Source organism: Nanorana parkeri, unplaced genomic scaffold (genome assembly GCF_000935625.1).
Source record: "Nanorana parkeri isolate BGI_ZX_2015 unplaced genomic scaffold, ASM93562v1 scaffold871, whole genome shotgun sequence".
NCBI classification, from domain to species: domain Eukaryota; kingdom Metazoa; phylum Chordata; class Amphibia; order Anura; family Dicroglossidae; genus Nanorana; species Nanorana parkeri.
Genome location: NW_017307139.1, coordinates 93825 through 109778, shown reverse-complemented (window position 1 = coordinate 109778; position 15954 = coordinate 93825). Strand labels below are relative to the sequence as shown.

Genomic DNA, 15954 nt, shown 5'->3' with positions numbered 1-15954 from the left:
ATATATATATTTTTCCCCCCAATCTAATTCTGCTTTCAAATACTTACCTAATGTGATGCCTCTTGATCCGATCAGCTTCTTCTTTCTTCCAGTAGTTTTCAGGAGTCTCTCCAGTGCTGGTGCCACTCTCTGATCCAGCGCAGACTCCTCTGTCTTCTGTGTCCCACAGAGTCTGTCCGGCGTGCACGGTCCCGCTGAGTCTCTCCTCCTCTCCCCACCGGTGATATAGACTGTGCATGTGGCCGCCCACATCATCCTCCTGCACGGCCGTTCATGTCTGTGTTCTGCAGCCAGGAGCGAGCGGCGCAGACGCATGTATTTCATATTTGGCCACTTAGGAGCTAATAACGTATATACTTTTTAAAATGTTTTAATGACACAGGCAAAAATAAAGCAGCAAAAACAAAGTAAATACAAAGTTCAGTTTCATTCTTTTTCCTATAAAAAGTATTTTCTATATAACCCCTTGTTATCCCTAACTGGCCCTTATTAAATACTCATTAATCAGCTCTATTTTTTTTAAGTGCAGATTTGAAAATACATTTTGAATTGTATATACAAAAAATTATTTTTTGTTTTGATGTTATTTGAGACTTAAGCATTAAAAAAATGTACAAAACATTTAAAAAGCCTTTGCTTCATTTGCAAATAGCCTTGCCATGCGTTGTAGCAGAAGCATCATTTGAGTGCCACAGAATATAATTGTTTTAAAATTTTCCCTGGTCAGACTGGAATCCGGTGAATTTTTTAAACATTTTCTAAACATTGCCACCAAAAAACTTGTTTGTCACAAAAAAAGTCTTATGCCATACAAAGTTACTGTCAATAAATATGCCCAAAGCCGACATGTTAAAACTGCCCTGGAACTTAACTGGTAAATATACCCCTACCATAAATTACTAATTGCATCAGTAACCACACAATGCACAATGTTGTAGGCATTTAAAAATACTGCTATGTATCAAAATATTAATCATAATATTCTTAATTTCACAAGACCAGTTACTGTCTATAGTACAAGTTAGCTAATCGCAACTAGAATCCTGCTGCTCCTTTGCAATTCTGGTTTTACATACTAACCATTTTCCACATGGGATTCCAGTTGGTCCACAGGTGTGACAGATGATGAGAGTTGTAGCTGGCTGGACAGGATGGTGAGGCTCCATGGGGAAGCGCTCAAGATATCCGTCATTACCAAGAAGGGTATATCAGCATAAACACGATCTAAATGTTCAAACTGCAAGAACACAAATCAACCATCAAACTCTATTAGCATTAGACAATGCATTAAAAGGTGTGCTGTGGATTCTGGCCTGGCGTTATACATTTCTTCCCTGGCAAAGTTTAATAAATTAAGCATCGAGTCACTTTGCCCTTTTTGTGTCTATGAAAAGTCTTTCTTTTTTGTCAGAATAATATGGGAGCTGACATTTTTACCGATTCATATTCTAGGAAATGTCATACATATTACAACCTACCTACCTTTTTTTTAAGGTGGGAATGGACTATGTTTGTCCTTGATAATAAGGTCATTGTTGCAGTATATTTGCTGCATTGCCAATAGAAGGTGTATACTTTAAACTTTGAGGCATTGTTTTAGTTGTGAACAGCATTTTTGTGTGAAATATTTGATGCTGTTATTCATATCCCTTTTTACTATGTAGTGAGCCACAGACCTAAATGAAATATGTTCATATCAGATGTCCCATCAACTGACAGGCATATGCTTATTCCAGGTGAGAGACTCAGTATGTAGTAATGAAGGAAGGATAAATGGACAGCATGTATTATGCACCTTTAAGACGTCAGCTCCCATATTTTATATTTTGACAGTTCCTTTTGAGAGAGTGTGGTCCAAATACATTCTACAGAACAGACTGACCTAGCCTCCATGTTAACACTGCATTTATCAACCCTCTACCACTACCCCCTCCTTCTTCTTCCTTCTCTTCATTTCTCATTTTCTTTCTGTTGTCTACTTGTCTTGTCTTGTTGTGCATCTATTTTATGTTGTTTATGTATGGTGGCTTTAGGGGTTGCAATTAATTTAACCTGTTACTGGAACCATGACTTTCGTATGATTCCATGTTTCTATTTCGATGCTGAAGGCCCAGGGCCTCGCCAAATTCAGTTATGATGGTCCCCTTCGGGGTGGACCTTTATGCCTGTGATCCCCATGGCAGGGATAGGTAATTAGGTGGGGGTAAGGCTCGATCTAGGGCACACTAACATATATACTGTTGGTGTTAATTATAGCTATGCTATTATCTTCAACGATGCTCACTTGTTGCTGCCTTTGTATGTTTTTACAATATACTGTTTGTGAAAAACTTGTGACAGTCTCATTGTCACAGGTCGGCTAGAACTATGAGGTGAGTGGAAATCACTCATCTCATAGTTCTCCTTTAATAAAAACTATTTCTGCAAAAAAACACTGCATTTATCAATAGAACAGATACAACTTCCAACACCAATACCTTCTCAGACTAGCAAACTATCACCGGAAGAACACCAAAATCATTCTGGATGAGTAAACATACTTCAACTTGCTTAAAACAAGTGTTAGCCCAGACAAATGTATGCATAAAAACTTCTTTCAGTGGAAAATATAGTGGTATATTGTACAATAAATATATTCATTTGACTGTAAAATATTTAATACACTGCCTGGTCAACAAAAAAAAAACGTCACCCCCTGGATTTCGGGCAGTGTTAGGATTTGGCTTTGCTTCAGTTGGTCAGGTCTAGGTTCAGCAACATTACGTTCCCAAAAATGAGGCCAGCTGCCTCCCTGAATATACTGAATGATCAGGTTTCTCCATCAATGGATTTCTTTCTTCCCTGATGGCCCGGACATATTCCAAGATGATAATGCCTGGGTTCATCGGGCTCAGATTGTGAAATGATTCAGGGAACATGAGACATCATTTTCACACATGGATTGGCCACCACAGAGTCCAGACCTAAAACCCATTGAAAATCTTTGGGATGTGCTGGAGAAGACTATACGCAGTGGTCCGGCTCTACGATCATCACTACAGATCTTGTAGAAAAATGAATGCAACTCTGGACGGAAATAAATGTTGCCACATTGCATAATCTTATCAAAACGATCCCATGGAGAATGCATGTAGTAATCAAAGCTAAAGGCGGTGCAACTAAATATTAAAGTGTGTTTTGTTTTTTTTGGGCAAAGCAGTGTAGATGGCTATGATTGACAGCATGTTTAATATCTGTAGAAGATTGTCATATCCTGCTTGTGATTTAAATTAAGTATGGATCATAAAAAATTGACTTTATAATATTAAACTAATTTCACTGGAACTGGCAGTACTGACCTTTAAGGATATAAATTTCACAGCAACATCAAATGGATATACGGTCTCAATGGTAACCGTTTCATCCTGCAAATTAAAAAACAAAACACATCATATAAATGAGGTTTGTTATAAATTTAAAACGGAATTCCTCCATTTGCCCAAGCACTTAGAACATCTGAATAAAATCACCAAATATTCCTATTTTTCTTTTTTACAAGTGTTCTTTCGCCACTACAAGGTAGATGTTCTAACAAGTGACTGATTTGGAATCTGTCCGGGAACATCCCTTCCACCACCTATGGCAGGTAAATTAGTCCTCAATGAGGGAATGACATTGGGCTGACTTGCTACAATGACTGACAACCTCAGCACTGACCTCGAACCATGAAGAACCTTTTATTAACCACTTGAAGTCCGCAGTGTTAAACCCCCTTCCTGCCCAGGCTATGTTTCAGTATTCAGCGCTGCAGTAATTTGACTGACATTTATTCCGTCATGCAAAGTCGTACTGAAATTAATTTTATACCATTTTTTGGGGACACATAGAGCTTTCTTTTGGGGGGATTTAATCACCACTGGGGGTTTTATTTTTTACTATAGTAAGGAAAAATTACTGAAAATTAAAAAAAATAAGTTTCCCCTATAATAAATTATAAAACATTATTACCCAATTTTTTGGTAAAATATAAAAGACACCAAACATGTCAAGCCTTAAAATTGCGCGCGCCTGCGAAACCTCAAAAAACTACAATACCCAAAATTGTCCATAGGCGATGCTTTAAAAGCTTTTACCGCTCATCAGTTTAGTGTTATCAGTGATTGATGGCCCTAAAATGATTGCTCTCATTTCGACATTCACGGCAATATGTAACATGTGTAGCACAATTGACGTTTTCGCGCGCTGGCGCATCCGACGCGTATTTACGTTTATATGTGTGTAAACGTGGGGGACCGAAACATTTTTTTTAAATATGTGACTTATTATTTTTTTTACACTTAATGTTATTGCTATCACATAGGGGGATAACAATCCCCCTATATAATAGCAAAGGCACACTGACAGGTGCTCTTTATGGAAACCATAAAGGTGGGGACCCCAACAGAAGCTGAGAAAGAGAGATCTGCTTCATCAGCTTCTTCTCTCTGTCTATAGCAGCCAGATGACTGTCAGGTGAATGCAGAAGTGATGTATTACACATTACTTCTGCATTCACACAAAGAGGGAGATCAGCAAAGAGGAAGATGCTGATTTCCCTTCCATCTTCCTCCTGACACCCTCCCGAGCCTGTCCCGGGCCGTAGATGGAGCAGCGAATCCCAGGATTGAAGGCGAGGGTGCAGGAGGGGGGCGGCGGCGGGACAGCAGCAGGACAGTGATGGCGGCACATACAAGCGATCGGCAGGCTATAGAGCCGCCGATTGCTTGTATGTGAAACAGCCGGTAATGGCTGTTTACAATGGACGGGTTACTTCTGCCCGTGCGCCAATGGGAGCTTGCCGTCCGTCCGTTTTTTCACAACGGACGGACGGCAATCGGTTAAAAGAAAAAAAAAAAATGAAGAATGGCCAAGTGTTTTCCATTTCCTGGCTATGCAATGTGTAAGTCATTGATTAGAACTGTTCACTTATATGTACCTTAACTGTTCATTTGTGCTTTGTATGGAGTTCTGCTTTAAAACTAGTCACATAACATTTTAAGCGGCTTTGCTGGCGTGATATTAACAGCACAGGTAAAGCAATGATGATCAGTTACCCATAACAACCAAGTACCACTAGTTTCGAGCAGTCAGTAGACGTAGATAGCCTTTGAGCAGTTGCTATACACTATAGAATGATTCTACGTGGTAAGGGCATCTTACCCGGTGACATCTGCAGACAACCTCCTTGTCCTCCACTGATGTGTCTTTCAGGTATGAAACATAAACCAGAAAAACGCGTGTACCTACAGTGCCGCAGCGGATATACAGAGGCATGTCCAGCTGTAAAGAAAGACAAAACACCAAAGCTAATGCACCGTCATATATAAATACTTAGGCCTAACATAGTAATATGTAAAGGAAAACCAGAGGTGTTGCCAAAACATCCTGTACTTATGTACATTTTCTGCACTGGAAAAAGATAACTGGAATGGTCACAGACAGGCAAATCTTCTACAGTTACAGTAAGTGAAGTGCTGGAGTCCAAAAGAGATCCATAATGCCTCTTAATGCCTCGTTAATTAAAAGCCACAATTCAGAACAGCACAGCAACAAGAGACTACTGTGTTTTGGCTATACAAGTCTTAACAATAGCCATGACTAAAGCTTGTTAAGGTGCCCACACACCTTGCGATAATCGTACAATAATCGCGGGAAATACTGCGATCGTACCATTATCGTAAGGTGTGTGGAAGCCGTGCGACCGCTTCTACTGTAAGGTATCTTACGAACATGTTCGAAAACCGAGAATCGTACCATTTTCAGCGGGTGTGTAGCATGTTCGTAAGATAAAAGCCACACGGGCCGGTGTGCGCAAGCCCTCACTGCCCGTTCGGCATTGCAGTCATCAGAAGTCCGCCACTCAGCGGGGCGGGCTTGTGATCATCGCAAGTACTATCTGCCTGTCTAAGATAAGCAGATCGTACGTTTTTTTAATTACCTTACAACCATTGCAAGACACAAGTCTTGCGATGGTTGTAAGGTGTGTGCCCAGCCTTAAGCTGAAACGTGTTAGTGTCTTGTTGCAGTGTTGCACTGAATTTTGGCTTTTAATTAATAACATGGATTTATGGATCATTTTTGGACTCCAGCGCTTTCACTTATTTGCACAGTCTATGCAGGGTAACAGGGGCCCTGCTGTTGAGACCAACATCCCAAGCTGCAGTGGCAAAGGAGGTAGAGCAGTACTTTTTTATGTATATAATTACATCTAGAGACTAATATTACAAGGTACATAAAGGCCTATACTACTCACTTATTGATGAATAGTGCAGGCAGAAAAGTTAATTAACCCATGGCAACCAGAATTTTACTGAAATCAGATTAGAACTAGGAGTTTTGGTTTTAAAGTGACATTAAAGCCAAAAATGTTTTCCCTCCCCCCAATGTTAATGTCAGCACTTACCCTAAATGATGTTTCATAATCCGATCTTCTTCTTTCTTGTCCTTTTCATCAGTCCCTCCAGCGCTGCTGTGGGTCTCTGATCCAGCGCTGACTCCTCTGAGCTTGCTGGCACTTCCTGTCCCACGTTGTCTGCATGCGGGTGTGCGCGTACACATACTTACCTTGTGTCTCTCTTTGCGTCCTGGCCAAAAATATGATCCATGCATGCGCCCGCCCGAGAATTTTCACATTTTCTGACGGGAGCGCGCGGTGAAGACACAGGTAAGTAAGTATTGACCTCTTTAAAGCATTTTTTTTTTTAAATACACTTTTTTGCATATATCTACTGCTTGCTAGCCATAGATATATGCTAAAAAACCGGAGGCTTTAATTATCCTTTACTTATTAAAGTTCCAGTTCTTTCCACGTTTTACTAAATAAACCCATAAATGTAAAAAACAAACAAACCATGCAATGGTGAAAAAGCAGAGTCACACAACCATGTTGTTATGCATAATGCCCAATTTGATGTTGAAACGTATGGCATATTGGAAAAAGCCTCATCCTGAGTGATCATTAGACATGCTGCACTTCACAATTTTAAGTATAATATAGTTTAGTATATGATGAGTTGAAGGTTTTGTGTAATAAATGCGCTCTACTACACATCAGCCAACCTGAATTTTATTTTCTACAAAACGCGTGTACTACAGGATCACAGTAATTGTTTTCATACCTACACCAGGGATGTGCATGGTTGTTAGCCTTCATTGGTGTTTTTATGTGATAAATTCTGTGTGCGGGCAATATAGCAGGGACTGTGAAACATTCAAAGTATGGGCTTCAGGATTAAAATCTAACCACATGCTTGCGTTCATTTGCAAATTTGACATGAAAAAAGAAGCCACGAGGACCTGGTGACAATGTCTTGCTTTCAGATGCTTATAGCAATTAGGCCCTTCATTGAATCCTACCTTTTGATGAAGTCCAAGCATGAATATCTTCAGGAAATAGGATTAAAGCTAGCTATAAATTTTAAAGGGTGTGGTACCCTAAAATATATTCTGACTACCAAATAACAATTATTCTGTTAACATGCACATGCTGAGTGTATGGACATGCATTGTAATGGTTATGTATGTATCTGGAAAAAAGTTCCTAGAGAAATATTAGTCTTTTTATCCCTACATATATGCTACTGATATCTAATGGGGGGGAAAGTCTTGCTCGACTCTCGGTAGTATAGCTGCCTGGACAGACAGAAAGCATACAGGCTTAAAATATTTGATGTTGGAAAAGTCAGAGTGGCACCTTTTCTCCGGGCTGCAGGTTTCCTATGGGGATGTCAGTGAGCAAAGCCGGGCTTGAGTCATCGCACATTTCTGCTCCCTGAAGCGCAACCAGAGTCTTCTGTGTCAGGTTGGCATCCTGCCCTGTGAAAGACATTGTTTTCCTGGGTTACGGCACAATACATCCTCTGCTACAGGGTCAGCTCAGGTGATCCAAGTCATCAAATGATCAGCCCGTGCCAAAAAAGACATTTGTATTTAACACTATGGCTGCCACAGCATTGCATCGCCATAAACCAAATGTGATCATTTACACCAAATTAACAGATATACCAATTTTCAGTAAACCCCTTAAATAAATTATTTAATGTGGAACTCTCTGCAAAACATTCTTATTAGGTGAAGAAAAAACAGTGGGGAACAGCAAGATCCCATATCAGGTTATGATTGCCATTTCCCACTGGGGAGACATACTTCACCTTTAGCAGACCATTGTTTGTGGCAATGTTTACAGGTACACTCCAGACAGAACATTATCTTTTTAGTTTTAGGTAGAGCGGGAAAAGGTTAGAACCCCGTTAGGTTGCAAATGTTGTCCCTGATTTCATTGAGGAGATTCTTCTATTCCACTCTTCAGCTAGAAGAGTTCACTCCTAGTATTAACACTGCGCTCTCCTTGACAGCAACAGGTCTACACTCACGATCAGCAACCAGTCAGTGTGGTTCCCAATCACGTGTTCACCTTGCAAGCCCATCATGATAGTAACTTGAGGTTCGTTTACAAACAACCTGCCGCATTTAGGGAGCTACAGTGGCAGTTGAACACAGAGAGGCTGCAGCTGTCACAGTGAAACACAGCGAGTAAATACAAAAACTAAATATTGGGATAAAACTGCTATTTTAAAATAATATTTGTACTTTTTTAGCTTACAATAGAAAAGCACTTGGGCGGGGTATTTCATAAAATGTATGTAACATGGTTTCAGTAATACAATTAGTTGTATAGTTATTGTCAAGTTGCCAATGAGTACAGATGTTGCTAAATTTGGTCTGAGCAACTAGGCTTCTATGGCATCTGGTAATGAAAAGGTTAAAACATATGTAAAAGGCAAACACCCACCAAAAACAAACACATAAGCAGTACTTATTTGCAATACATGCACATTTGCTAATGTTTTACCCTTTAAAGACCTTGCAAATATAAAACAAATACCTGTTGATCTGCCAGAAATGCAGTCACCCCTTAATTTCCTATTGTGGACTGACAGTATGCAGCATTTTTGTGTGAGTAGTGTCAGCTTTTCCCACTAAAACTACACAACAGCTCCAACTGTATTCTTATCCACAGCATAGGTACCGATCGACTGGAGTTCCAAGAAAATAGTTTCTTTGAGAGAACAGAGGCAGAGAGCAAAGGACTGCTAAGAATTTCTGGCAGGATTAACAGGTATTTTTGACACGTATAAAACAGATATAACATAATACATTCAATTGTATAGTTAACAGGCCAAAATAGTTCATTGTTAGGTTTCATATACACTTTAAGAACCATCCCACTGCTGAGCCAAATAGATGAAAGCCTAGATGCTGCAAAAGGTAAGAAGTCATTCTGTTTTAGTATTCTCATTTGTATCTATTTTAATCTATTTAGTGATTTTTTTTTTTTTTTACACGCAAGATCTAAAACTAAAAACAAACCTGGTTTAAGTCCCGCAGTCAGCTTTACATCCTTAATGACGGTGTCCTCCTGAGATTGTATGGTTATCATTAGGCAGTACATTTCATTATTAAGTGCAGGCGGCTCATGACGCAACAGGACAGACAATTTAGGTACTCTAGAAATAATCCTAGACACACACACACACACAAAAAAAACAAAAGCCAGATGGTAAGATATTGCTAGATATGATGTTATATTGTAGGATATATATATATATGCATCATTTAAAATTACTCACATGGTATTGGCTTGGATTGTGATACTGTCCCAATGTACTTCAGTTTCTGGTAGTTTCGGTTTGCGCTTAAAAGAGCGTGACGCCTGCACTGCCTCTTGAGCAGAGGCTGCATCTCCTCCACCCCCTCTCCAGTTTAGGATCACACAACGGCCCGCTTCACTCCCCAGGATTAGATCCACTGATGTAATCTGACAAATCATAAAGAACTCCTCAACAACACTATCTCTAATATGTATCACATGATTTGAGAGTAACTACAGGCAGTGAAATCAATCAGCGGTTTACTCATGCCACCAAATATACGTCAGAAGGTGAAGGTGAGCAGCCTTGAGTTTTCATTCAACTGCCTCCATATTAGTTAGTCTCTTCTTACTAAGAATTTATTTGTAAAGATCAGTAAAATAGTAATGGCCTGATGTCTCTGTACTATTTTCTCTTAACGTGCCCAGGATAAACAAGAGGAACTGGGCACAGCCTGCAGTTCAAAGAGCTGCCTAAAAGATCATATGCCTAGAGCTGGCATCAGACGAGGAAGAGGTCCACCTGGTAGAACTTGTGAGCAGAAGACAATGCAGGAGCCTTACAAATCTGCCTCATGCCTAGTGGAGTTAGCCTTAAGAGGAAAGAGGGAACCCAATCTTTGAAACCATAAACTTAAAGAATGGGCTGTCTACTTAGAGATAGTGGAACAAGAACCCTGGGCACCCTTTCAGGGCCTATGTGGAATGACAAGAAGGGGAATCGGTCTTGATGAAAGACGCAGCGGCCGTGAGGACATTGCTATCCTGTCTCTTTGTCAGGCTACGGTTTATAAAAAATACATTTACCTCCCTTGTCTGGATATGGTTCTTGTCTGGATATGGTTCAGGCTGTGGAAGTATCTTTCAGCCACTGGTTCTTCCAGAAAGACCGATTCCCTTTTTGTCACTCTGGATTAGGGTTGAAGGCAGAGACTACCTTAGAAAAGAAGGAAGTCCTTGGCCTCAACAGCACCTTGTCCCTATGCAAGACCAAAAATGGTCCTTTACTCCACCAGAATAGTAGTCACCTATTTAAGATGAGAAATGGCTGGATCCACTTACCAACAAAAACGGCACTAAATAGATAGACACAAAGTCAGCAACTGCTTGGTGCAGCAAACAATCTATCAGGGCGCTTCCAATCTTCATTTGAAAACATTTGGAAAAGCTGGTGCAAAGGACGGTCTTGCTGCATTAGGAGCCCTATATGACCCAAGGTTGAAAACAACATGCTGATCCTATAGTTTCAGAGTGGTGCACACTGCATTAATAAGAGCCAAAACGGTCTCCTTTAATTTTGGTGTAATAGCAGTAAACTGCAATCAGAGTCAGCAAATAATTGGGCAATTTGGGTCAAATCCTCACGCAAGAGGGCAGAGAAGTCTGAAGATGGTGCCAATGACATGTTTACAGGCTGCAGACATCTGCCCCATCAGTGGAATGCTGACAGCATTGCCTGAGCTGTTAGTAGGACGTGAGCTGGGGGCACCCAGAAAAGCAGGACTGTTCCCCTCCATCCTTGTTTAGAATCAGACATATTTCAGCCAGAAAATTGTTAGGCAACTTTGCAGCTTATGAGTCAAGTACTTAGGAAACCCAGGCAGATGGTAGAAGGTGAGGGTTAATGACCGGATGTGACCAAAGCCACTGTAGGCAGGAAGCAGCAACAGATCAAAGACTGAAGTTCCATTCGGCTCTTTACAACAGGAGCAGCAGTGGGGAGATCCTTCCTCAACAATGTATGGCGGAAGAGAACGTGCAGCGCAACACTCCACCAATCTGATTAGGTCAGCTCACTGTCCCACAGCATTATCCCCTTCTACAGAAAAGTCAGCGGGAAACAGGGAATAATGGCACCCAGTGATCAACGAAACGAGGGTCCTCCCTAAGCTCAACCTAACAGGCCTACTCACTAAGCGAGTCTCCAGAGAAAGGGCAAGCGCAAAGGCAATACCAGAAGCTCCAGACCTGGAAAGCTCTGTGCACCTACGTTTTACCAAAAGAGTCTGGAAAAGCTCCCAAAGCAGAACCCTGTGCCTGAAGGTTGCTTCTAGTCTTACCCTGCAATGTCCAGCTCAGACCAGATGTGGTACGGTCCAAAAGCCAGGCTAAAGATGACCAGTCAGAAGATATGGAAAGAAGAGTCTTGTTTAAAAGAAAAAACTGAATAAGGAAAAAAATTGCTAGAAAAATTACAGGTTAGTCTTTACAATATTGGAGTTGAAGAAAAGACGACTAGGTCCCTAGGAAGAAAAAAACTGGGACAAGCTGTACAGTTTTTGTGTTTTGGCAATGTCCATTCCTACTGTAGGCTGTAGTAGTATAAACCTGAAGGTTTAAGACTTCCTGTGTCCCTCAATGGATGAGAAAGAATTAAATGTTTATGGCAGGTTTAGGCATGAAAATTATCAGTCCATTCTTAGTGAAATGGTGGAAATACTTTCATGAAGAGATTGCCCAAAATAGAAAACTCTCAGAATCCATATTTCCTATAAACAAGCGTATTCATTTTGACTTTTTATTAAATAGGGTGCTTACACTGTGAAACACATACCATTTACATCAGTGGTTCGCAACCTTTCTAGGCCCGGGACCCCTTGGTAACATTTGCCAAGTTGTGGTGACACCCAATAGTAAAATTTAGGGTTGACGCGGCTGCTGCAGTGACATCTGTCGGTGTGGCGGGAGAACTGACACTGCTGCGCTAGCAGAGGGCTGAGGAGGACTCTCAACTAGCACAGCAGAAATCACACAGCGACCCACAGGTTGAGAACCACTGTTGTAACAGCTAAAATGGCAAACCATATAACACAAGCCGATCGAGCAGATTAAACATTTCTGGGAGAAAGTGTTTGTCTCCCCGGCGACCCCTGGCAAATTGTCATTCGACCCCCGGAGGGGTCCCGACCCACAGGTTGAGAACCGCTGATTTACATGCTCTCTGTTGCTGTGTGTATAAATGAAAAGTGGAGAATTGTCACAAACCTCAATTTTCTTTCCAACATCTTCGGTTTTGGCTACAAATTTAAATGAGAATTTTCTGGTCTTTCCTGGCACTAGGCACATTGTCCCCTGTGCCGACTGCTCCAGTATATCGCTGGCTTGGTACTGCTCTTCCACCACACAGAACTGGTTATATTCCTGTTAATTGTAACATCAGAAAAGTATTTTTAAAATGATGCCTCATGTATATTTTACACTGAGCTGCGCTAAACTCCCAGGATCACAATAACAAACATTAAATCCAGTCCGTCAGCCATTGTTAGCTTTATAACTAAATTCTGCCTTTGCCATATCATGCCAATAGTGGCTCCAACTTTAGAGATAAGCTGTGCCCCTATGACCCCACAACCAGTGAGTTTGTTGTTGCTGGTCGCGTTGGCACTAGTATGGGGGATGATGTGTGTGCTGGGCTAAGTCAAGCCCCTAGTGTACTTGGGGTTCCCTGGACATAGAGGGTTTTTGGCTAAATCTTGTAGTTGCTCTTTAGCGTGAAAACTTTAAAAAGGCCAACAGGTATTCCTTGAATAATCTGGTGGCATCATAAAGATAATGTAAAGGCATAGGAGGCAGTCTGTTAAGTTTGGAAGTCCCACAAGGTGATTCCCTAATGGTCTGCTCTACAATGTGCTACCCACTGCACAAAAGAAAGGAAGAAAGATAACTCTGGTGCACATTACCTGGTTACTAAATCCAACACAGAGCTTGGAGAAGCGGATTGGATGTGGGCAATCTGTTTTCAGATAAACATACAGCTCAACTGGAGTATCAACATGAAAACATGGGGCCAGGAACTTGGCTTTGCATTGCACTACAAAGGAAGACACATAACGGTAGAGAATCACAAAAAGGCAGGCTTATTCAAAATCTACAGAAAGTGAAAAGGCAAACAAACTGATACCTTTTTGTAATGTACAATTATTAGGGCTTTATGTGGCAAGGTACTTTTAGGTAAATGAAAGCTACTTTATTCATTAATCCTATTAAACCTTTAATGAATGTATTTATTCTGGTTTACAAGTCCATTTGTAAAACTCAATTATATCCCTCACAAATTTTAAATTATAGCTAATTTGCCTACAAACTTCAGGTGGTCATAATAAACTGGCCACTCAGTGTAAGTGTATATATATATATATATGACTAAATACATATTTCTCGCATGGATTCAAAAATAATTGTGGTGGTGTGATGAAATTCAGATGGGCATTCTGATCAGGTACACCTGTCAGTTTTTCAGACGGATCTGATTGGAAGCCCAGTGTTAAGGTGCCCATACACCTTACGACCATCGCAAGACTTTTGTCTTGCGATGGTCGTAAGCTTATTAAAAGCGCGTACGATCTGCCCATCTTGGACAGGCAGATCGTACTTGCGATCATCGAAAGCCCGCCCCGCTGAGGGGCGGGCTTCCGATGACCGCAATGCTGTACAGGCAGTGTGCGCGTGAGTTCCGTTTTGGCCGATCGGGGGTAATCTGATGTAAACTGACACATGTCCAGTTACATCCGACTTCCGACAGACCTAACATGGGTCCAGCAAGTTCAGCTTTTTCCTCCACCGCAAGATCAATGAAGAAAAAAAAATGGATGGACACGTTGTCATATCAGTGACATACAATCCCAACAGCAGGGGATGTGTGCACGGATTCCCAGCTGATCAGAAATGACATGCAACCACGTGTTGCTGCTATCGGACTCATCTAGGCGTGTCGAATTAGGTGTCTCTAAAGGTGCCCATACACCTTATGATTATCGTAGGATAATCGTATGCGATCGCGTTTTCGTCCGATACTCGCAAGGTGTATGGGCAGTGTACAACTGCAAATACTGTACAATCATACAACTTTTGTCTTTCAAGCATGTTTGAAAACTTTGGTCGATCGTCTGATTATTGCAAGGTTAGTGGTGTTTCCGTACGTCAAAAACCGTACGATCTACACTGCTCATGCGCAAACGAAAATACGTGCGGTTGATTACCGCAATTCGTCCAGGTGCTTTTCTTTAATTACGGCTAATTGAATCTTGCGATAATCGGGGCCCCCGTACGACAATCGTACAACGGTTCGATCATCGGAATGAAAAGTGTCGTCCGATAATCGTAAGGTGTAGGGCCACCTTTAAGGTGGCCCTACACCTTACGATAATCGGACGCCACTTTTGTATTTATGTTTGTGCATGACCAGTGTAGATAGTACGATTTTTGATGCACGGAAACGCCACTTTGTCGTACCGTGGACAAAGAATTCACTCACTCACCTGCAGGACAGCCAAGTATAAAAAGAGACTTTATTTACAGGGTGCTTTCCTTTCAGTTTCTTTTCAGAGGTGAAGGGTCACTTTCACTTAAGCGGACCACCCTTTAAATGTCTAAATCTAGCCAATGACAAGCAGGCACCTCACCGAAGACAACGGGCAGTGGGACATCTGCCCATCCTATAATTTGTTGCTATAGCACACAGACACATTATGGTTTTCTCTGCGACTCACACAGGTGTTAGCCCCATATGACCAGTAACAATTTTGTTTCTTTTTTTCCCCCATAAAGAATAGCTGCCCCTTTGTACAACAAACTGGAAAATCTGTACGTGCATAACAAGCACGTCCAGTGGCTAAATGCGCTTGCACGCTTCCCAAGAAAATGTATCATAGTATGGGATATGTGTTGTGATACCCCAATATACTAAAACTGCGAATCAGCTTTGCTATCCCAGGCATACATTGGTTTTACTAATAAAACATAACATGCAAGATGGAGGAAAACCTGGAGTTGTTTTTTTATGCTTTTGCCATTTCAGGGCAATGTTCTACAAAAAGACTTAATATGTGCTATTTCCTAAAACTCTTGTATTCACACAGCATACAATTTAGGGAAGATGTCTGAAACGGAGTGCTAAATAATATATTTTAAAAAATTTGAATTAAAACTACCGAAAAAAACCCCCATACTGATTGGCATATGGTTTTAACCCCTGGTTATACATACCAAATGGTACAAAGTCCTGAACCTCAATGGTAAACACATTGCTACCCGCCAGAGAAACTCTGTCTGCCCACAGCCGTTGTGCTGTTTTTACCATGGAGGCATCACAATCCGGCTCTGGATCAGGGCTCTCGTTCTGTATGAAGATAACACAGTAAGCTGGAAACTTGTCTATATCAAGAAACATTCTTCATATATCTCTAGTTAATGGTAAACTCACCATTAACACATTAATCAGGTTCTTCTCAATCCTGGACTTCTGATCATCTTTCAATGTTGAAGCTGTTTACAGAATTAGGGTTTCA

At 41.0% G+C, this 15954-nt stretch overlaps 1 protein-coding gene across 1 annotated transcript in view; it reads right to left on the bottom strand.

Moving 5' to 3' along the window:
- Positions 1 to 15954, bottom strand: part of TRAPPC11 (trafficking protein particle complex 11) — a 46159-nt gene that overhangs the window by 4498 nt on the left and 25707 nt on the right. The window contains exons 16-25 of the mRNA XM_018565673.1: positions 15870 to 15931; positions 15653 to 15785; positions 13348 to 13478; positions 12653 to 12808; positions 9648 to 9835; positions 9388 to 9536; positions 7712 to 7833; positions 5179 to 5298; positions 3339 to 3404; positions 1081 to 1237 (exon numbers count right to left, since the gene is read on the bottom strand). Coding sequence (XP_018421175.1) covers positions 1081 to 1237; positions 3339 to 3404; positions 5179 to 5298; positions 7712 to 7833; positions 9388 to 9536; positions 9648 to 9835; positions 12653 to 12808; positions 13348 to 13478; positions 15653 to 15785; positions 15870 to 15931 — 1284 coding nt within the window. The remainder of the gene's footprint in view (positions 1 to 1080; positions 1238 to 3338; positions 3405 to 5178; positions 5299 to 7711; positions 7834 to 9387; positions 9537 to 9647; positions 9836 to 12652; positions 12809 to 13347; positions 13479 to 15652; positions 15786 to 15869; positions 15932 to 15954) is intronic.